This window comes from Periplaneta americana, chromosome 13 (genome assembly GCF_040183065.1).
Source record: "Periplaneta americana isolate PAMFEO1 chromosome 13, P.americana_PAMFEO1_priV1, whole genome shotgun sequence".
Classification (NCBI taxonomy): Eukaryota; Metazoa; Arthropoda; class Insecta; order Blattodea; family Blattidae; genus Periplaneta; species Periplaneta americana.
This window is the reverse complement of record NC_091129.1, coordinates 50,680,547-50,705,153: the sequence shown is the minus strand read 5'-3', so window position 1 is coordinate 50,705,153 and position 24,607 is coordinate 50,680,547. Positions and strand designations below refer to the sequence as shown.

General features: G+C 35.0%; 1 protein-coding gene across 1 annotated transcript in view; it reads left to right on the top strand.

The window, feature by feature from the left end:
- Positions 1 to 24,304, top strand: part of LOC138711880 (facilitated trehalose transporter Tret1-like) — a 51,964-nt gene extending 27,660 nt beyond the window's left edge. The window contains exons 2-5 of the mRNA XM_069843152.1: positions 8,488 to 8,534; positions 10,723 to 10,861; positions 16,455 to 16,742; positions 16,964 to 24,304. Of these exons, the coding sequence (XP_069699253.1) occupies positions 8,520 to 8,534; positions 10,723 to 10,861; positions 16,455 to 16,742; positions 16,964 to 17,973 (1,452 nt within the window). The 5' untranslated portion in view covers positions 8,488 to 8,519 and the 3' untranslated portion in view covers positions 17,974 to 24,304. The remainder of the gene's footprint in view (positions 1 to 8,487; positions 8,535 to 10,722; positions 10,862 to 16,454; positions 16,743 to 16,963) is intronic.
- The last annotated feature ends 303 nt before the right edge of the window (positions 24,305 to 24,607 follow it).

The following is a 24,607-nucleotide window of genomic DNA, read 5'->3' as shown; positions in this document are numbered from 1 at the left end:
TTGGTTAAACGGGCTGAATATTCGTTCTACCTCAGCATTCGGATAGGTTAGATGAAATACGGCTATTGGAAACATAGAAAACTGTTAGCCCAGGCAAAATCTTTGTACAGGTACACCTCCGCTCAAAAATTTGTTAATGATGAAATACTACACCATTTAAGAACACGATAATTTCGCCAGGGGTTTCCCCAAGATGTTGTCATGATACGTCGTGTAGGGATGTTCTTATAACGTTTTGAAATTGTACCAAGGAAAATATTTTCTCTATAATAATATTAAAGATGTCAAAATACAAAATTAATGTTTCCAAATACATCTTATTGAAAACAGTTAAAATGGCTAAACTTATAAATCGCTAACTTTATCGCCAAATTATTAGAAAAAACTCCAGAAAAGTCGTTGGTCGCTATTCCCTAATTTTTTTTGTTAGACACCCTCTCAAAACTGCTAGACCTAGCGACTTGTCACTAAAGTTCACAAGACTGCTGGTTAAGGAAAGCTGTGAGCGCGCTATACCGAGGCTCTTGCATTGTTGCCAACTCGTAGGTTAGTCACCTCTCACATTGTTGTCAACTTGTACGTTAGTGTGGAACTCACTACATGGAATAGTGTGCCGTGAATAATAAAAGGTTGAGAACCACTGCACTAGGCTCTCGCTAATCTTGCCCTCAACAATCCAGCCTTTAAATTATCCGGCCTCCTTCCTATATGAGGAGATTTCAGGAAATTTGCACCGGTGCCATGTGTTATATTGTATTAGACCTATTTATACACGTATGTAGACCTATATACTGTACATCTGCCGGTCATGTGTAGAATGTTCTAGTTTCGATTTAGAAGTGCAAGCGGAGTGGTTGGCTCAGTTTATAACAAATTTAATGACATTTTTAAGCACTCTCAGTAATCCGGCAGCCCTCTGTGTTGTTAATGACTGGATTAGCAGAGTCCACAGTATCATGACTATCATATTTCCTATATTTCTGAAGCATAGGGCCTATAGAAGAAGAGCAACTCATTTCGCTCCCAATCCTTTTTTATCGCCCCACAGTTTTTAGTTAATAGTATATTTGAGCTAACTGGAATACTTGATCTGATCTTAACATACGTTATAAAATATCTGTAAATTATGTACTGTACTAATTGTTGTATTTTAGTCTATTAATTAACGAAGCTATATAAACTACTAGGTTATTTAGCTTCATTAGAATTTGAGACTAGCGAGACAATATTTGGCGAGATGAGGCCGAGGATTCGTCAGGGATTACCCGACATTTGCCTTACAGTTGGAGAAAACATCTGAATAACCGAACTAGGTAATCGCCACAATAAGGAATTGAACTCACGCCCGTGTGAAACCCCAGATCAGCAAGACTCTTGAATTATAGGCAAACGTAGGGTCGTTTTTCGTATTACTCCGCGTACCTGTTGTGGGCTACACACGCCCGACAGATTTGCCACTGCTAAGCATGAAATATTTCTTAATTCCAGAGATGTTGCTAGTTATTGATTCATACTTACAGCTGAAAATGCTTTAACAACAATTTTAATATCAATAAAGTCTGACGAAACAATGTAATGAATTATGACTAGTGTGAGTGAAGTCCAAAACAGTCGAAATGAATTAAAATTAATATTCTCCCTTATTGCATTGTAGATATATAATATGTATACTGTATGTAAAATAATTCTTCTTTGCCCTCAGTCGTTTAAAATTAGGCTATTTAGAAATATTTAAAATGCACAGAACTAGTTTTTTGGAGATGTAATTTTTTATTCTTATTTTATTTTTTATAGTCATTACTTTGTTTTTTTCCATTAACACTAATATCTAGGTAATAATTATTGTTTAAATGTAACTCATACTGATTGTACTAATTGTACTATTTCTTTAGTCGTGTGATTATATTCATATGCATCCATTCTTTTTCTTTTAGCATAATACTTGTATACCGGAATGTATTTGTTCGTGATTATATTCATACGTATTCAATCCTTTTTTCTTTTCTTTTTTTTTAACTATTTCTTAAATTAATACTTATATACCAGTATGTATTGTCCTGTATGTTGAGTAGAAGAGAAGGCCTGGTTGCCTTAACTCTGCCAGAGAAAATGAAATTATTATTATTATTATTATTATTATTATTATTATTATTATTATTATTATTATTATTATTAATATCAAGTGTTCTTCTCATTCTATAATTCTATTACCTTCAATTTCTTCTCATTCTTTCTCACCTACTGTACTTATAAGTTGTGCATGTACACAAACATATTTCAAGTACTACCGTTTTTCTGTTCCATATTAATTGTACGCAACTCAGAAATGTGTGACTCTGAGATGTCACTGACCTTGTATAATTGTCTACGAAATTTTCAGATGCGCTTGACCTACAGTACAAAATAACAGGCCACTTTTTCTTTTTTCCAGTACTTGGGACGAACTCAGAAATCTTTGTATGTGTATATTGAAGAAGGACTATTGTGGACTTGATTTTAGTTGTAGTTCTGTCAAATAATTTGGAACCGAGGATGCAAATAATTAACAATAAACAATATTTACCTATGAAGTTTTACAATGTAATGACCAGACTTAGGATCCGTGACACTAGCAACCAATGTACGCACAACTTGACTATAGAGTTCCTTGTACATAGCAGACGGACATATTGTGAATGTAAACAACGACGTCAATGTGCTGCTTTATATTCTACTGTTAACAGTACAATCTAGTGACGGTGGAAAATGAAGTAGGATACATACCTCACAAGTATTCATGTCCCTCGTCGACGTTGAAGGCGTTAACGTTACATTCAACAACCATGTACATACTTGCAACTAGTTCCAAAAAACTGTTCACTATGAATTGAAAATGCACTGTGATGGCCTGAGTTCGTTTCGTAGGGAGAGACGGAAGAATACTGTACCTCTGATCAAGAACCGGATTGTACACCAAGGCACAGGTAAACTAAACTCAACGCGCCACCTCACTCCATCTTTTTTTGTATTTTTATTTATTTATTTAATACTTTACACTTGAGCTACATTAGGCATTGCAGCCCGAAAGAGCAGAAGCTCGTGCTCGGGCGCAATTCAGATCAGTTATACAAAATATATCACAAAATTAAGAGAGTTCATTGAGCACAATGTCATTAATAAATGGTAAAATAATACAGCATGTAATAATAGGATCTATATACAAATAGAAAATACAAAAGTACATAAATATTAGAGTATCAATACTCTGTACTCCGTTGCTCTGTTAACTTTACTTCATTCTTAAGTTGTCTCGGATCCTAAGCCTGGTTATATCGATTCCATTTCTGCCATGAAGTTCACTTATACCTCTTGTGATCCAAATTATTTTGTAGATTTAATGAGGGTACAAACTAAATCTAAGAAGAAAGTTAATGTGTAAATTACAGAGTATGAAATAAGTTAAGGCTTTGAAACATACAGAGTACCTATCTCATTTATTTTGCTCACTCAATATATATATATATATATATATATATATATATATATATATATATACATTTTTAGGCAATATGATCAATTGTTTCGATCAAAATTTGTTTAGGCCTCAGTACAATGGGAAATTAATGCTATGATTATATTTTTCTTGCAATGTGCTTGTTTAAGGATATACAAGCAATTATGATAATTAATTTTTAATGCAACAATGTACTTTTTATTCAATTAATCATATAAACTCTTCTGGGCATGTTTAAAAAGTATCACATTCTACCATTCTAATAAACAGAACATTGAGACGTGAAAAAAGTACGGAACTCGTAGTGTATGTATTTACTGCATGTCCGAAATAATGTCACATTGTGTAGCACTTTGTAACATTGCAATACCGTTATTGGGCCTTATTTTATAAATGATACTCTAAATGGCAGATGATGTGCCAGATCCTTAAGAACCATTCTTCCTGATCATTTAAAGGCCATACGGGTACCTTTGAGAAACAGAACGGTTATCTGGCACAGCATGATGGTTGCCCAGCATATAACGCCTTAAGAGCCCGTTGTGTTGTGGATCGAAAATAACGCAGTACATACATAGACAGAAAAACATACGGTATGATTATAACTTTCCTATAGAGGTGTGAAGTAGAAATATCGCATATTAACATGAAAATCTCAATTTTGGCTTTTTTACACAATCACAATAATTTCTCTTTACCGATTCGAATAACAAGAACATAAAATTAATATGCAGCAGTGTAAGAAAATACACAGCTGATATCTAAGAACCGTACAGTACATTCATATATTGCAATAATATCTTAAATCCTTTTCTATTCCTCATCAAAGAAGAGTAAACAAGGATGTGTTCTCAGGAATTATTCCAGCAAAACTTTCGAGATCTATGTGACCAATAGGGCAACGCATTTCTCAACAAGGAAAAGATTCAATGTTGCATCATTAAATGTGCAATAAAGCGATTTGCTTATCGCAGATAAATTCTCGTTGCACCATGGGCACGTGACCCCAGTCAGTACTATGCAAATCAAGTGCAATTTGTCTGAAGATACCAGGTTGCAACTTCTGTTACACTGTCTTAGAATATGGTTTAGAACTTGGAATATAAATAAAATTTAACCTTCAAACAACATTTACTGATTTTGAAGTGTGGTTTTTAAAATTTCTGAAATCCTGCAATGTTGTCATTTGAAGTTCTTAACATATCATGTATCCGTACTATATAGGAAAATTTATAGTTCGAAAATTTCTTATCACGTTTTTCAATTATGAACTCCAAATGTTAAACATATAAGAACTAATGCAATTCTGACTATTTGTTGTTTTACTTAATTAATTTCTGCATATAATTTAAGTATATAACAATGGAAGGCGCACATAATTGTAGGCTACCTATTCTTAAGAAGGAGGACAAGATCAATTGCAGTAACTTACGAGGAATATCACTTTTATTGACGTCGTACAAAAATTTGTCCAATCTTCTTTTGAGAAGATTAACTCCGTATGTAGATGAAATTATTGGGGATCATCAATGTGGTTTTAGGCGTAATAGATCGATTCTTTATCGGATTTTTTATTCGACAGATATTGGAGAAAATGGGAATAAAAGGGTTCAGTACATCAGTTACTCATAGATTTAAAAGAAGCATATGATTTTGTTATGAGGGAACTTTTATATAATATTCTTATAGAAGTTAGTATTGCGAAGAAACTAGTTCGATTAATTAAAATGTGTCTCAGTGAAACATACAGCAGAGTCCGTATAGGGCAATTTCTGTCGGATGTTTTTCCAATTCACTGCGGGCTAAAGGAAGGAGATGCACTATTACTTTTAAATTTTAACTTTGCTCTAGACTATGCCATTAGGAAAGTTCAAGATAACAGAGAGGGTTTGGAATTGAACGGGTTACATCAGCTTCTTGTCTATGCGGATGATGTGAATGTGTTAGAAGAAAATCGACAAACGATTAGGGAAAACACGGAAATTTTACTTGAAGCAAGTTAAGCGATAGGTTTGGAAGTAAATCCCGAAAAGACGAAATATATGATTATATCTCGTGACCAGAATATTGTACGAAATTGAAATATAAAAATTGGAAGTTTATCCTTCGAAAAAGTGGAAAAATTCAAATATATTGGAGCAACAGTAACAAATATAAATGACACTCGGGACGAAATTAAAAGAGGAATATATGTGGGAAATGTCTGTTATCCGGTTGAGAAATTTTGTCATCTAGTCTGCTGTGAAAAATTTGAAAGTTAGAATTTATAAAACAGTTATAATACCTCTTGTTCTGTATGGTTGTCAAACTTGGACTCTCACTTTGAGAGAGGAACAGAGATTAAGGGTGTTTGAGAAAAATATTTGGGGCTAAGAGGGATGAAGCTACAGGAGAATGGAGAAAGTTACACAACGCAGAAATGCACGCGTTATATTCTTCATCTGACATAATTAGGAACATTAAATCCAGACGTTTGAGATGGGCAAGGCATGTATCACATATGGGCGAATCCAGAAATGCATATAGCGTGTTAGTTGGGAGGCCGGAGGAAAAAAGACCTTTCGGGAAGGCCGAGACGTAGATGGAGGATAATATAAAAATGGATTTGAGGGAAGTTTATATGATGATAGAGACTGGATTAATCTTGCACAGGATAGGGACCGATGGCGGGATTATGTGAGGGCGGCAAGGTTCCTTAAAAGCCAAAAGTAAGTAAGTAAGTATCATTTAAGTAACATTTTCTGAAATAGTTTAAGTAGTTTAACATATTATGAGTATGTCATAATAATTTATGTGCGATAAACCCATACTTGTATTCAGAATTCGTCTTACTTTAAGTACTAGTGTAACCATGAAATTAATTTATCATTAATTAATTGAAAAGGGGAAACATTCAGGAATGAATTAATTATTACGTTAAAATATTTGCAAAATATTCTCTAATGTAGTTCACTGCAAAAACAAGTTTCGAAAAATTTTCTAACTTGTGTTAATGCAAATTGGTTGAAAAAAAAAATTTGAAAAGTAACTGAAAAGCTTCCAAATTCGAAGTGAGGTAAAAGAAACATATTTTAAGACATAACTTTGACTGTCAAACTTAATTACAATTTTTCCCATATTTTTGTGCAATTTCGGTTTTTCTTCTGGAAAAAAGAATTAAATAATTCCGTCATCACAATGAAAGGACAACTCAATTAGAATACCGAAATAATAACAATTTTATTCCAGAAAATAATTCCTCTGTCTTATTCCTGATTCATGTTATTAAATTCCAGAAGTATCTTCTACAGAATGATGAACTAAATTTGAATTTGTAGGAGTTACCATATTTCCTTTCATAATCAATCAATGTGCTTCACTACAATTTTAATGGAAGCTTATCAGATTGGAATCGCGTTACTAATTTCAATTCCGGAGGGAAAAGTGGACAAAACAATATTTATTCATTTATTGATTTTATTTATTTCTTTACTTATTTATTTATTTATTTATTTATTTATTTATTTATTTATTTATTTATTTATTTATTTATTCATTTATTTATTTATTCTTTTATTTACAGTATCTATTTACCTGTTTATTTGTTTATTTGTTTATTTATTTATTTATTTATTTATTTATTTATTTATTTATTTATTTATTTATTTATTTATTTATTTATTTATTTATTTATTTATTTATTTATTTATTTGAGTTTGTCCTGTGGCATCGCAACAGTATGGTCAAGCTACTAAACTATTTAATAATCTGATTTCCCCTATCAATTTTAATGAAGATGGTACAGCTATATTGCAAGATCTCAATAAAAATCACCGTATAGTCATTCTAGATATACATCTTGTTAAAGGAGTTGCGCCAAACTGACTACATTGGCAAAGAATCCGGTTACTTGCGACTCTAAATTTGCTTCGAATTTATTTGTCAAAAGTGAGGATTTAAAGGACCAAATATCCAACCCTTGAAAATAGTGTTATAATAATTTATTTTATAGAGTTAAAAGCTAATCCATCCTGTTGGTATGAACAAATATTTGAAGACCAAAGTGTGGGTCTCGTAATTATATTGTTTGTATGATATAAAATTGGCATTCGACACATCACACAATAAATACGTGTAAAATACTATGTACGCACAGACATATTTTATTGTGGAGAGATAATCTGTAATGTATAATTTCAAGGAAGAATTGTTCCGGGTCCGGGTATCGATCCCGGGACCCTTCGCTTAGCGCGCGAACGCTCTACCGACTGAGCTACCCCAGGAACTATACACGACACCGTCACAATTTTTCCTTTGTATCCACACAACTCAAATGAGCTGACAAGACGCCAGAATTCAACTATGAGTGCACACAAATACTGTGTGACTTACATTGTGGCTTTCTGTTTACGTACCTCCAGTAACGAATGTATTATGCAAATCTGGCTTTCAGGTAGTAGCTCCCTGCAAAGCAGGTTTGAATAATTTCAAGGAAAAATTTCCTGGAGTAGCTCAGTCGGTAGAGCGTTCGTACGATAAGCGAAGGGTCCCGGGATCGATACCCGGCCCCGAAACAATTTTTCCTTGAAATTATTCAAACCTGCTTTACAGGGAGCTACTACCTGAAAGCCAGATTTGCATAATACATTCGTTACTGGAGGTACGTTAACAGAAAGCCACAATTTAAGTCACACAGTTTTTGTGTGCACTCATAGTTGAATTCTGGCGTCTTGTCAGCTCATTTGAGTTGTGTGGATACGAAGGAAAAATTGTGACGGTGTCGTGTATAGTTCCTGGGGTAGCTCAGTCGGTAGAGCGTTCGCGCGCTAAGCGAAGGATCTCGGGATCGATACCCGGCGCCAGAACAATTTTTCCTTGAAATTATTCGAACCTGCTTTACAGGGAGCTACTACCTTAAAGCCAGATTTGCATAATAATCTGTAATGTTCTTTGCCGATTATGCAACTGAAAAAAACAATACATTCGGCCATTGAACTGTGCTTTCATTGTTACAGAGATATTTCGCAGAGACGCAGTTTCCTTCGACATGTCGTATCGTAAGGTATGCAAAGAATTTATATATCACAAATTTTGTATTAAGGGCTTTGATTTATTTTTAGTTTACCGAAAACTTCTTTGAATTGCAGATGACAGTCTTTATATTTTTATAGCGAACAAAGAGATAGCTATAGCATGTTTATGTGCAATATGTGTATATGTGTGTGTCTAATGCCTACCCACTTCACTTCCGTGATTCGGTTTCCGCATACTGCGGATAGATGGCAGAAATGTGACTCATTTTCTAGTTGCACACCACTTCGCGGGTCACGCTGCACAGGATGTGTATTTGTGGAAAGTTATGTCGTGTATTAGGGTGAGTGTATGTGTAAGTGTTCGTGTAAGTTTAGTGTAGGGAATGGATGTGGATGAAGATGATGAGGAAGAGAGACGGGGAACCCGGTGCTGGCACGTAGCTACTCTTGCCACTTTTCTTGAGTGTAAGTTTCAATTAAGTGAATATACTGCGTTTCTCCTCAAGTGAATTATTAGGACCTTTTTCCCAGGATAAGATTAAAAAAACGCCAGGACACTTAGAAACACAATGTGTTGTATCGTAGGAAATAGCGTCGTGCATTTTAGGTTCACATTTGTCGAGTATGATGAAGTTCGATATTCGCCGATGTTCGCTCTGTACAAGGAGGTCTGTCGTGTTTGTTCCAACTTGTTATAAAAACATTTACTGTCATCCACTCATGTATTAATTGCTTGACAATTTTAGCAAAATTCTTGCGATTAGTTTCTCATATGAAATAAGACTTAGTTTTTAATGTCTTGGTTGCCTCTCTCATGTTCGAACATTGCAGGACATTAATAGGGACAGTTCGGCCACTATGTCATTATAGGGGAATCCCAAAATAAGATTAAGAAACAATCGGGAATTTATAAACTGAAGCCATATGTTCTGTCACATTCACAGGACTAGATTAATGAACAAAACAACTTAAGCATAATATATTCAATAATATTAATTAATGATGAAACATCATGTAGGGTAAAGTTGCCTAATACTCCTAATTTCGTAATACGGTTTTTTCACTGATTGTCACGGGGTTGGGTATTTTTCTAAGAAGTTCACCGATGTCTCAAAAGTAGGCGAAAGATATAGGCCTAATCTTTGGAGAAAGATGTCTGGCGCTATGGTAGATCGGCAAAGCTATGACTTACATTCAATTTTAATAAAGTATCATGGGATCAGGGATATCACGAAAATAGGCAACTTTACCCTAAATGAATGTGTAATGGAATGTGAGAAAACCGCTACAAATTATTATTTTAAACATTACTTTCCATATAATGAATAATGGCAAAAAAATTAAACTTATTTCCAGGAAAGAATTATACAACACGTCTCCCGTACATCCATACAGGTGTGACATCCCGAATTTCCACTTCAAACATCATACATACTATAGCATCATATGGCATACTGCAGTGTACCGTACGTGATGCAGCTATGACCTTGAGCATAATATCTGTAGTCTGACCCACAAGATATGAATCAGTGTCAGTCACCAAGTAGGCTAATACCTCTTACAATAACGTAGACTTTTGTTTGAAGATCGATGAAAATATTTGCTTGCAATTTCTTGATACCTGCTGTGGCTCATATTAGTGAATTCCGTTAAAAATCCCGTGAATGTGGGTATTTGTAGAGTGTATGAATATCCAAAATTTTGCAGCTACATATTAGCCATTATTAAGGAGAAAAAGGAAACCCATCTGTTGTAGCAGTTAATGAGAGCTATTCTATTAACTGGCTGTCAAGCGAAACCCTGAGTCAGAAAATTACGGATTAACTTCCTCCCTCCAACAGTTTTCCTTTATGATGAGTACGGAAATTTGTGATTGATAACACTTCGATTAAGTCTGCACTTATGTTTCCATTACGTCTAATGAGATCGCAGAGACCTCTGGCAAACAAAAAAGGACGCAAAACTAGAAAAGTGAAAATAAGCTCTGAAAATTCACAGCGTTTACAGAGTCTAAAAATAAACCACTTAATGATTTAAATTCGGAGGTACAAATGTAGAGATATTTAAATGTAGGTCTATATTACGTATAACTCCTTTTTTGTATATGTATATGTGTGTGTATATTTGTTCATGTGAATGTCAGAATAATTTCACGCATGTATTTCATGATAATGTGTTCATCGTATATATAGCTTAAATTTGATATTTTCCTACCAGCAACTGGCTCTGGCCGCTGCAGCAAATATTGGCACCATAGCCTCCGGAATGACGTTCGGTTTCTCTGCCGTGGCTCTGCCCGCCATGCAGACATCTGAACATGTACCTCACGTGTCTGACGATGACGCTTCCTGGGTGGGTGAGTGACTGTCTTGTATGCATGACCGTGATTCTTGAGTGACTTCTACAATTCTAGATTATGCATAGTTAGGTAAGTGATACATTTATGCAATTCATTGTATAGTACAAGCCACAGAATCGCAGAGTTTCAGGATTTTTAAAAATTGTATGTCCAAGTAGCTGTTACGAGTACCAATTCATTAACATATTATTTTCTTTAAGTTTTTTCTTAAATTACCCCAGATTTCGAAGTTTTCTTGCTTCTCGTTTTTTAAATTTTAATACTTCCTTACGTAAGATTTTGTACATTTTTTGAAATCCAGATATGAACAAAATCATCCAGTTGTCCTAAACAAGTCCCTATGGAGGCGAAAGTAACTCTAAACCGTCTTCAATATAATGAACGCATAAATAATGCGTTTCCATAAAAACTTCAAAATAGATCTTTCGCAGCAGCATAGAACATTATGTCTGTGTTTCATGAAAAGAGAATTCGTGCATCTCATATCGTATGCATGCACTCGGCACTGCCCTTTCAATGTGTTATGTTTCTACTCTAGACAACCTACATAAGTAATACTAGACTAAACCAGTTAAGACTGACGTCTACTGCCATTACTGCAGATTTTCATGTTAATTGAAGACATTCAGATCGTTCAAAATTATCGTGCAATTCAAACAATCAAAGTGTTTAGGCCCATATCCTTATTTATACCCTAAACATATTCGGAAATTCTTTAAGGACAATCGTATTTTACTGCAATATTCAAAATCATAATTCATACCAAATACTTAGCCTACATACTATATGTGGAGCTTGTTTTCAAAAGATACCAAATTCATAATTTTCTAAAGATGAGCTACAAACGGCAGAACACACCTAATAGGTTTCGGCATCTATATACGAAAGAATTTTTGTCAAAAAGCACCTAATCCCGTCTATAGAGGTAGTCTAAATTTACATTTTACAGCACAACATACCATATCCGTTCAGCTTTCATAGCATAACTAACTTACTCTTCTTTCAGCGATGTGGTTGTGTGCTGTTATGTCAATTTTCTTAAATTTTCAGTAGTGGCTGCTGTGTGCGTTTTGTGTTATTCTGTATAACATTTTTGTGCTTCTTGTTATATCGCTTTATGGTGAACTCTTGAAAATGGATTCTGATATTTGAGATGAATATGTCGATGTGCCAGAATGTACTGGCAAATAAAAGATTCGTAAAATGTCTGCGAATTCATTGTAAACAAAGTATACTGAGACAGGAAAAGCGTTGCAAGTGCAAAACCTGAATTTGCATATGAATATAATAACTTTAGTAAAGTGTCAAACATATCAAATAAGAATATGGTTCATGAAAACAAGCAATAAATTTGTTACGCAAGTTTCATAATTTTATGTGTTGAACCAAAATGAAATATTCAATTTCATAATAATAAAATTATTCCAGCTGGAATAATTTTGCAAGCAATAGTAGGCAATACAGATGTTGTGAGCCAAAGAAAAATTATAGTAGAATACAAAGACATAACACCTTTTAAAAAACAGAAAAGCCTATAGACAAAACAGGGTAAACATTGGTAATTTCGTGATAATTTCATCAAAATTAATTTAAAATACAAATGTGTAAATATATCCTTATTCCGATTTTTTCATCTAAAAGACGATAATTTTCTGTACAAATCTGGAGATATAAGAGATTGGACACTTTGTTGAACAAGTGCCAAAAACCACTTTTACAACTTAAGCTAAAAGTTTGGTTATTTCGTGATAACCTTGGTAATTTCGTGATATTACATTGATAATTTCGTGAGAGGTAGAAGAATTGTGGAAAAATTCATTAAAGTCAAATGAAATTCTCATTTATTGTTACAAGACTACAAACATAGTAATTCCGTCTAATATTCATAGCAAGAAAACATAGAAAAACATATCAACACATAATAAGAATGAAATCAAAGTAAAAATTCAAATCGAAAAGGGATCTTCTTTGCCCTGAAAGGGTGAACAATTTTATTACGGACTTTACTTTTGCCTATATTACTAGGATAACTCCAAAAGTAATGCATAACATTTGTTTAAAAATTAATTTTTATCCTACAACTCTGCTATTTTCACAGAATGTAGATACATCCTTTAGGAACAAAATGTCACTTTGCCACATAATGCCCGTCCCTTTCAACTGGCTTACGTAACCTAGGAACGAGGGCCTGTAGACCAGCACGGTAAAAGTCTGGACCAACACGTCTGAGCCACTCTTTAGCAGTGTGCACAAAGGAGTCATCTTCTAACCTCGTTCCGCGAAGGGATCCTTCAGTTTACGAAAGAAATGGTAATCGAATAGTTCCAGATCAGGACTGTAAGGCGGTTGTTTCAGTGTTGTCTATCCGAGTTTTCTGATCTGGTCTGTGGTCTTGTGACTGGCATGTGACCGTGCGTTGTCGTGCAATAGCAGAACATCCTGCTTCTCACGATGTGGTCGAACACGACTCATTCGAGCTTGAAGTTTCTTGAGAGTTGCCACATACGTGTTAGAATTAAAGGTGGTTCCGTGTAGCATGATGTCCACATGCACGAGTCCTTCTGAATCGAAAAACACAGTAGCCATAACTTTTCATGCCGAAGGTGCACTTTTGAATTTCTATTTCTTTGGTGAATTTGCATGACGCCGTTCCATTGTCTGCCTCTGTCTCCTGTCCAAAATGGTGGAGCCATGTTTCATCTTCTGTCACAATTCTTGCAAGTAAGTCATCTAGCACTTATCATTGGCACTTAGCACGATAACAAATCAAACAGAAGCTACACTGAACCCATTGCGTCCCCCTTTTCTTTTTTGTTATCACATCTTATTTTCATATTTTTAAAATTCGTATTGTAATACAATTTTTAAAATAGTATAAAATGTAACGCTTAATGCTCAACAAAATTTCGCCTCAAATAGCCAAGATTTCTATCAGTAAAGCTAAGCCTATATGGCGACTACATCTGTATCTAAAATTGCAAAAAAACATTTCCTAAAATTTCATTTAGATATAATAAACCATTGTACCTAATATCATATGCTTACCTTTAGTAATAAGCCTGTAATGTAATTACAAACATCCACAAAATTTATACGCCTGAGAAGTCGACACTAACTTGCTCTCTCCAAACATAAAAGCTCACTAACGCAGCTACAATAGTCACACAAAGCGTAGCTGTATGTTTCTGGATACCGGACAACATATGCAATCCCATGGCGGAAATTTGAACCTCATAACACCGATGGTTAGTTCACGAAAGAGCAAAGAAAAAGTATCACGAAATTACCAATGCTTCCCTACTTATTAAACCCAACTGTCTTAAAGTTGATAAGGCAGTAATTCTCTTTAGATCATACTCAAAATTAGCTCCCAACCCAGATATAAATATTGTTAAATGAGAAACAAGTAAAATAAAAATGTTTAATCACTCACTAAATACAACTCTATCGAATTAACAAAAAAACTCCCGCAGGACTAAAAGGACCAAAGATTTGAAAGGGCTAAAAGCTTTGAAATTTGTAAAGTCAATTCACCGACTATTCATCCTACAACAACATTAGTAGTTGTACATTCTGCATATGCAGTGACACCAATTTATGTACACATAAAATTCTCAGAAATGAGATAAGATTTGATTGTATTTTGGTTCAACTGAAAGAAATACCAAACTGTAATCACGTAAAACAAATTAAAATATGACTTGATATCTCTACTTTCTGTTAGTGGATACGAATTATAGAAAAATTTACCTTACAAGAGAATCGTGAAAGTAAATACATGGCATCAGGTGCACCTTTATTAATGTTATTGACGTTCACTATGATGTGTGATAAGTTTTGCTTTTGTTGCTGCTGAGACAAGAAATTATTTCTAAATGTTGTTTTATATGTGAAACAACATTATAATTAATACTAATGTCACAACATATACTATTATTGTAAGTTATTTAGTCATTAAGTGCACTCTATAGAAACATTTTCGAAATTTTATGTCAAAACGTACCAAATACAAAATTAAATTCCCAATAACTTAGGATTAAAATGTGGAATAACATAAAATTTGCTATAAACATCTTAAAAGAGGTGCAGATAAACCCTAAATCAAATATTTATATATTAGGGCCTACAATAATATAATAATTCTTGATATTTGGTTCCAGAGCGACTCCTGTGAATAGCAAAATTACGTTTATTAAGTGTAGACAATATTCTATAGATGTGAAATCCATCTATTATATTATAGTTTTGTTCACTACAATATTAAATAGTGTACGTGTAGTGATTACTTTCGTTGTTGTATTAACCATACTAAAATTTAATCAATCTGTTTACTTTTGTAATAAAAACATAATTGAGTCGTCAAGTCAAACTGCTTAAGTGCATGTCAAAAAATTTTCGGAAAACTAAAGAAAATGTATTTTCTGAAAGTGACATTTTAAAATATTTGAAAAAAAAAATAACTCTTCTATTACATCCTCTATTCTATTATTTTATTTGTTTTTATTTTTATCCATACAAATTCCGTAAATATATTGAATTTATTGAACTTGGTCATATCTAGACTGAGAAGAGCTTTTGGTCATTTCTTCGCTTGAGCTGTATTAAATTTTCAATCCATGAAGCTATCTTACACCTTCAAAAAACTTCCAAAGCATTAGGCACGTCTAAATGATTTTTAATGGGTTATTTTTGCTTAATAATATTATATCTCAATAATTTTGGACCATTATACTTTTCTACAGCATTAAAAAAAATATAAGTTCATTACAAAAAGAGGCTCTATAGGCTGCGCTAACACGAAAATATAAGCGAAAAAACTTGTTAGTCCCAAATTTCAAAGAGGTTTGACTATAAAGAGAACAAAAGAAGTGCCATTTTCTCAGTATTATTCAACGATCCCCTTCTTCGCCTCCATCTCCATCTTCATCTGCTGTTGCAGTGGCTGTTCTTACACAGTTGTATTATTCTTGATCATATAGATTGAGATACTTGTATAGTTTTCTAATGTTCTCCATTTTTTTCAGTCTCATCACTACATCTTAGAGTTGAATCATTCATTTGCTTCACTTCTAATTGTGTTAATTTAAAGATATGACCTACACACAACAATAAACTAGGTAGCTTGATTATTAAATAAAGAATTACTCCATTACCTCATTGCTTCTAACAATAGCTAATTAAAATTTAAATGAATGCTACAATACATGCAATTGGTCAATTTTTTACTTGATGCTGTGAACTAATAGAACTAATAGAATAGTGACCGAGTGTAATGTACTTGGTCATTTCTTGACTTGAACATTTTAAGAAATTATTAAATAGGTAAATGTGATGAATTTGGTCATTTCTTCCATTAGTGTGATGCCCTTTTACACATACGACAGCATGTTGCCATTAACTCAATTTCGCAAAAAATGTTACTTTGGCAGTTCTTGACTTCACCAATTCAATTCATAAATATCTTTCACATAATACTGTATATCAGTTGCTGAAAATATATGACAACTCCATTCATCGGTATTCCTGACTCCAAGTAAAACAGTGCATTTCAACAATGTATAACAATGTCGCAATATGTTTCTGCTTACAGCTACAATGGCTTCAATAGGAATGCCAGCGGGTTGTCTGGTAATGGGTCCAATAATCGACAAGCTGGGGCGCAAACGCACTCTCATGTTGGTGAACGTGCCCTCGGTGATTGGTTGGTTCCTGATAGCCACCGCCTCCAGTAATGAGAGCTGGTTCTGGTACCAGGTGTACTTAGGTCGACTCTTGACTGGAATTGCTGTGGGTCTTGCCAATACGCCTGCCGTCGTGTATGCCAGTGAGTCCCTGGATAAGGCCTTGCGAAGCATAGTCATCACATGGCCGTCGATCGGTAAGAACCAATGTTTGCAAGCCTCGTTACATTATCATGTCTTTGTTATTTAGACCGACCTAAAATAGTCTTAATCACGTATGCCATTGCTTTGATTTATGCATTCCATCTCCAGGGATTAGAGAAGCAAATCAAGGACAAGCATACAATTTCATAAGTCGACTCGGTATTTTTAGTTATTTTTGTATTTTTAGATATTTAAATTATAATCCACTTTTCAGGTATTTCTTTGGGGATCATGATTGTCTACATGTTGGGGTCGCTTTTCCAAGACGACTGGCGTTTGGTCGCAGGCATATGTTCCAGTGTGCCGTTAGTCGCTCTCTTGCTAGTTTGGTTCACAATTCCTGAGAGTCCCATGTGGCTCGCGGGTCGTGGAAGAGTCCAGGAAGCAGAGTTCTCCATCAGGCGCATCAGAAATATTCCCGGCAGAAAGGATCTCCCTGACGAGTTGCAAGATGAGTTGCAAGTCATGATCACGCGCGGATTACAACAAAACAATAGCGAGAGCTGGCGAGACACATTTGCTTTCCTCAGACGACCAGAGGCCTACAAGCCACTGCTCATCATGAACGCCTTTTTCTTTTTTCAACAGTTCTCTGGAATATACGTTGTTATATTTTACGCCGTCAGCATCATCCGGGAAACCGGAGAAGGTTTTGATGGTTACTTCGTAACAATTTTCATCGGAGTTTCAAGACTGGTGATGTCCATTGTAGTAAGTTACGCATCAAAGCGATGCGGACGCCGGAAGCTTTGCACTGCATCCGGTGTAGGACTAGTATTATCGACAAGTGCCTTGACTGTGTTTCTAACTTTGACGAACGCCGGAATCATAGGCCCTGAACAAGTGAAAAACTTCAGCTGGTTTCCCGTTGCTTCACTACTTTTATCTGTGTTGACGGGGACTTCCGGCTTCCTGACGTTGCCTTTTGCGATGATAGGAGAAGTGTTCCCGCTGAAGATTCGTGGTCGGGCTTGCGGAGTCTGCACTTGCATGGCAACCGTTTTTACCTCGATAATTGTAAAGCTCTATCCCGATATGAGAAACTGGCTGGGATGCCACAATGTATTCATGTTTTTCACTGTTATGGCGGCTGTTGGAACAGTCATAATGTATTTCTGTCTTCCAGAAACGGACGGAAAAACACTAGATGAGATCGAAGAATACTTCAGGAGCGGTGGTGGCAAAAGAAAAGAAAAATTGTTGCCTGTCTCCGAGAACGCTTAAGTGATATCAATGATCTTCTAATCTTGTCTTAATGAGGTTTATCTTTTCAGAATACTCATCGTGTCATTGGAGTGAACTTCATGTAGTTTCGTGTGGTATTGCTAGGTTCAAGCCTGGATGGTGAAAATGTATTATCAAAGCGATAAAACGTTTTAATAGATCCTGTAACGTAGATTCACGGCACTATCGGCCTCGCTTTTCTACGGTTACAGTGGACCTACGATCTGTTGACATACGGATGTAAGATAGCGTTAAAATTTTTCTCAATGGGACTTCTATTGAATGAGGAAAAGCTATTAGCTCTATGCAGTAAGCAAAAGTATACACCGTGATTCAAAAAGGATGGTGCAAAACTGAAAAGCTGTTGCGAGAGTGGTAACAATGGGAAGCAATCAACAGTAGTAAATTATGAAAGCGACGGGTCTCATGTTTGTGTGTTTATTCTGCTCATTCGAGAACCTAACACCCTGGGACTTCTTTTATTTTGCGGGTGTGGATGAACGACTCCGTGTATCTTTCCCCTTTGCCAACTGACCTGAATAACTTGAGATGAATAATCAAAGCAGCAGTGGTGTCAATAACCGAGAACATGCTTGCACGAGTCTGGACAGAACTAGAGTACCGTCTCGACATCTGTCGTGTCACCAACGGGGGTCACAATTAACACTGTTGTAGTATAGGTAAGAAAAACTTTGACAGTTCATGTGTTGTTTCGAGTCAATAAAGTTGTTTTTAATTTCTTTACTTTTGAGTAAATCAATACGGTATTACTTCTGCACCATCCTTTCTTAATCATGAATAAATAAGAAACGAAAAAAAAAATAAAATAAAATTCCAAGCCTATCTCCAAGTCATTGTAACTTTGTACCTTATAGTTTTTACTTGAATGGCAACTATTCCAATGAAAAGAAAAATTGAAGAACGCAGCTGGGAAACCTTATGAATTAATCAGGACGTAGCATTTGCAATCAGCTGCTGCTAAGCGGAACGCTGCTATGTTGTCCGTTAGCTAAATGTGTTATTTTAAAAACAACGTGAGTAATTCGTGTCTTAGTACTTTAGTTAGTTTGTAACGCTAATGTGAAATATCGCAAAAAAAAAAAAAAAAAAAAAAAAGAAAAGAAACATTGTGCTAACTCACGGAGTGAGAATTATTTGGGTAAAAGAATAACATTAGTCAGGTGTTAGAATTTATGTGAAAGACTCGTCGGCTGTTGTGGTGATCCTTGTGGAAACACCGCATCTCTTGCTGCCAAAAATAAGCAAAGCTGTCAGGTGCATAGTTGGATATAAGCTAGTCATTATTCTGTTGTGAATTCATGGTAACAGATGAGTAAGGTTAGGATAAAGTAGCTGTATCGGGATAGCCATCCTTGCATAGGCGGAGTTATCGGGGGAGCACCCATACTTGTCTGAACTCTTTTTGTTTTTTCTGTTGACGTTAGAAAGTATTCAATTCAAAAGATCTTTTTTTCCTTTTGTTTAGGATGAAGTTTCTATGCTTAAAATGATGAATTAATGTCTTCATATCATGTTTCTGGACTATAATATTTATTTTTAATTTCTGAATGTATAAAAATTTCTATACCTTATTTGAGGAATGGAAGCAGTGTAATGTTTCTTTTGTAACAGCCTGTACTCACGTGTTAGAAGTCTGCAGGTGTTCAGGCCGCCACTTGGAGAAATATGAATAACATACTGCACAACAAGGGAGAAAAAAGAAAAGTGATCCCGGTATAATGTGTAAACTTAAAGACGAGATTAAATAAAATTAGTGTATACATTTCATATGATATCTTCAGGAAGGTGTGCTTCATATAAAAAAGTTTCTGTCAGCACTGTTACGTAGTTTTATTGATGTATGCATATGTTTCTGCATTAGAGAGAAAAAGAGATTGTTTTAAGTTATGCCCTATTATAATTTGTAGTAGACTACAGTTCAAGCTCTATACAACTCGGTCCAAAACATCGCGGATATGGGTGTAACACTGTAAGAAACATTCCTCTCCCCCCGAAAATATCTTTATTAAATTATCATATTCGATATACTGTACCACGGTCAAGCTATAACGGAGGATGGAGGTAAATTATGTCCCCCATAAACCCGTTATATGGGGATTCTATGGTTTTGCTTTGCCTCCCCAACCAAACGGTTCTCTCTCCGCCTATGCATCCTTCATCCATGCGTTTTATTTATAAACATTAACTAGCTGTCCCGAGTCCCCAAGCCAACAATAGTGACGACGTATATTCATTTCCTATCTGCTGTACTGTCCAATCACTAATGTTTCAGCTAGTGGAAAGGGGTAGTGCTTATTTAGTCTGAAGCAAGTCAAGGCGCTATCCTATACAGCTATACAGCCTATCCTGATGCAGCTACTTTATCCGAAGCTACAGGTGAGATATCATCATGCTTGTACCAGGTTTCTGGTAGAGAAAAATAAAGAGTGAGAACATATGATTATATCGACTCAAGAAGCACCGATACATTGAATTTTGTGTGTAACGATATCTTCCGATATACTGCAACTACTAGAAACACGAAATGAAAACGACTATCAAATAAGTTGATACAATTCGAGAAAGGCAATGACTCAGTGGTCAAACGATCGATTTTGGTAAGCAAACAGTCTTAAAGCATGTAAGCAAACCTTACTCTTTAAACAATATAATATATGCTCGTCAAAATACGCAGCTCATTGTCGTCATATTTTAATGGGGATAATGAATGACGCCTTAAAGCTGCTCAATTGAACAGAAAATCATATCGCTGTATTAACTTACTTACAAATGGCTTTTAAGGAACCCGAATGTTTATTTCCGCCCTCACATAAGCCCGCCATCGGTCCCTATCCTGTGCAAGATTAATCCAGTCTCTATCATCATATCGCACCTCCCTCAAATCCATTTTAATATTATCAGCCCATCTACGTCTCGGCCTCCCCAAAGGCCTCTTTTCCTCCGGCCTCCCAACTAACACTCTATATGCATTTCTGGATTCGCCCTAAGCGCTACATCTCCTGCCCATCTCAAAAGTCTGGTTTTAATGTTCCTAATAAAATTATATCAGGTGAAGAATACAATGCATGCAGTTCTTCGTTATGTAACTTTCTCCAATCTCCTGTAACTTCATCCCTTTTAGCTCCAAATATTTTCCTAAGAAGCTTATTCTCAAATACCCTTATTCTCTGTTCCTCTCTCAAAGTGAGAGTCCAAGTATCACTGTACTAACAGGATGAGAAATCCTAAATCACCATACGGATATTTTAGAATTTTTTTTTAGTTATTTTACGACGCTGTATCAACATCTATGTTATTTAGCGTCTGAATGAAATGAAGGTGATAATGCCGGTGAAATAAGTCCGGGGTCCAGCACCGAAAGTTACCCAGCATTTGCTCGTTTTGGGTTGAGGAAAAACCCCGGAAAATACCTCAACCAGATAACTTACCCCGACCGGGATTCGAACCCGGGCCACCTGGTTTCGCGGCCAGACGCGCTGACCGTTACTCCACAGGTGTGGACTATTTTGGAAATAAGTCTTCTGGAAAACTTGAATGTTTTCATGATATGATCATTTTGTTCACAAAAATGAATTATAAGATAATACCGCGCAGCATAATTTTCTATGAATTAAAATTAAATAGCGTTCCTTATTGACTTTTGTATGCTGATTACGATAATGTACTTAGTTCTTGCCCATCACATCACAAACTTCCACAATTCTTGACACACAATTCTTGACAGGTTTTCTTAAAATTTTTACTGTCAATTAACAGTAATAACAATAACATTACCAAATTTCAGTTTAATCGGACTAATAGCTATGAAGTTATTATTTTTTAAATATTTTATATGCAAATAATGCCAATTAATCAAACGTTCCATGGGCCACTGTTTCCTAGATATAACATTAAATGTAATAATATTTCTTTCGGCTTTGAATTACAGTCATAGAAATACTTTTATAGCGAGATATTTAGCATAACTGATTTTATTTTATTTTAATATTTTAGTGGGGATTGTAGACCCTATCCTATCCCTATGGTAAACTTTAGCGGTCCCTGCTTAGGTCGTTATTGCACGCATACAAGTACAACGGGATTCAAAAGCACTGCAATAATAAAAGAAGTCTGACGGTTTTATGTATGCAATTGACGGCGTAGTTTACGAAGCCGACACTAGAGTGGCATAAAAAGCGCAATTATATTAATTTGTCTATTATTATATTTACACAATGAACGTCTGTCACTTTAACCTCTCCTTTAAATGTCAGTCGACGGTTCGAACTCCGAAATGAAATGATTCTTTATTATAGGTATATAAAAAGCGCAATTATATTAATTGTCTATGAATATATTTACACAATGAACGTCTGTCACTTTAACCTCTCTTTTAAATGTCAGTCGACGGATTAACCTCTCTTTTAAATGTCAGTCGACGGTTCGAACCCCGAAATTAAATTATTCTTTATTATAGATATAATACAATTGCTCGAAAAATCTAAATAAAGTGTATACAGAATGAACTTCTCCCTTTAAATCTCACTTTACAGTTTGAACCAAGTGACGGCTATATTTTCCGAGTTCGGGCCCCGAAAATTAATTACTTTTATTGGGGGTATAATTCAATTGCTGTAAAAATCTAAAAACTTGTATACACAATGAATAATACACAATAATGTAATAACACAGCCATTTTAAATTAACAAGCAAAGCTGTTGTCAAAATTAGTAATGTAATAAATTTAATTAAATTTCGGGTCTCGAACTGAGAATATATAACCGCCCTGGGTTGAAACTGTAGACTGATGTCTAAAGTGAGAGAGTAATTTTGTATACCTTTTTTTTAGGTTTTTCCAGCAATTTTATTATATTTATAATAAAACAATAATTAATTTTCGGTGCTCGAACTCAAAGAAATATAGCCGTCACTGGGTTCAAACTGTGGACTGACGTTTAAAGTGAGAGGGTAATTGTGCATACTTTTTTTTTCAAGCAATTGTATTATACCTAGAATAAAGGATAATTAAATTTCGGGACTCGAACTGAGGAAATATAGCCGTCAGTGGGTTCCAACTGTGGACTGACATTTAAAGTGAGAGGTTCATTTTCTATACATGTTTTTAGATTTTTCCAGCGATTTCATTATACCTACATAGGGGTTCACAACCAGAGTGGACCAAGTTCATCTGGAATAGTTCTGAGATATTGAGTCTTCATTCACCTTCCATAGGAAATGCTGTCCTCTGTGGAGTAACGAATGAGTTATGGACTTTGTTTGTTATAGCAATGGATAAATCTAAGCTTTCTTCATCCGAGATTGTATTACTCCACAAACTGATCACGGGTGGACTTGGTCAACTCTGGTTGTGAGCCCTTCAAATAATAATTAAATGTCGGGGATCGAACTAGGGAAATATAGCCCTGACTGGGTTCAAACTGAAGACGGATATTCGATGGAAGCGAATGTGACTCTGGTGTAGCCAAAAGTAATAATTAAATGTCGGAGATCGAACTTTGCAAATATAGCCCTGACTGGGTTCAAACTGAAGACTGATATCAATGCCTTCTCGATGTAGACCAGGGGCCTGTTTCTCGAAACTCATGGACTACCGTAATAATATTAGTCTGCACAGTAGTAATATTAATTTATTAAATAAAATTTTTAAAAGGTCTGTGTTTCTAGAAACTACAAGGGTAAAGTAGTTCACAGACTAGTAATATTGTTCGATTTCACAAGTTCATAAGTTATTCTGTTTTTCAAAATGCCGATTTAGTTGATTATACTAGTATTCAACAGGAATATTGCTACAAGACTCTAAAGATTGGATGATTTCTATATTATCAGTTACCAGTGACAACCTTTCTCAGATAATCAAAACAAAATATTGTAGTTATTTTTTTAATATGTGGTTTACTGGTTGCGATTCAAGTGATGAAGTTGTTGTGAGAAGAGCTAAAAATATATCCAGAAAGAACAATTATTCCATTATGGGAGCACTGTTTAAATATAATGAACAGATTAGGTAAAGTGCTGAAAAACTTGAAGAGTTGTTAAATATAGTGGGACCTGCCATAACAAGACAAACAAATAAAAGTCATGCATTATGAGGAAATCTTCAAATACAAGTTGCTCTACAAATTGGAATGTTGATTATTTGGCATATTTTCCAATGCCATCAGGTCTTTCTGTCCTAGACCAGCAACACTTGCAGAATTTTTTCTTAATAATCTAATACCAATTCATCAACTGCAGTAATTTTTGCTGGCTTCCCTCCTCCACTGCCAGTTCTTCTGACACTGTCAACTTTAGCCTACAAATTAAATATAAAGCTACACTAGTTTATGAATAGATCAAATGTAAAGCTGAAAAAAAATAGCGAATTTTTCATCAAGTCATATTAAGTGGCATTCATGTCGGCAGTAGACCCACTGGCTACATAATATGTTCATATTATGATACTAACTGTGAACTTGAATTTGTACTTGTCAAAGTTGCTTTCTTAACGTAAGCATAATCTTTGTTCTGCGGTATCAGTTCCATAGCCTCAAACATTACAAACAATTTTGTTCATTGGTTTACTTTACCATTTTTGTTAATATGCTTTAAAAAGCACAGAATAAAATATCCTTTG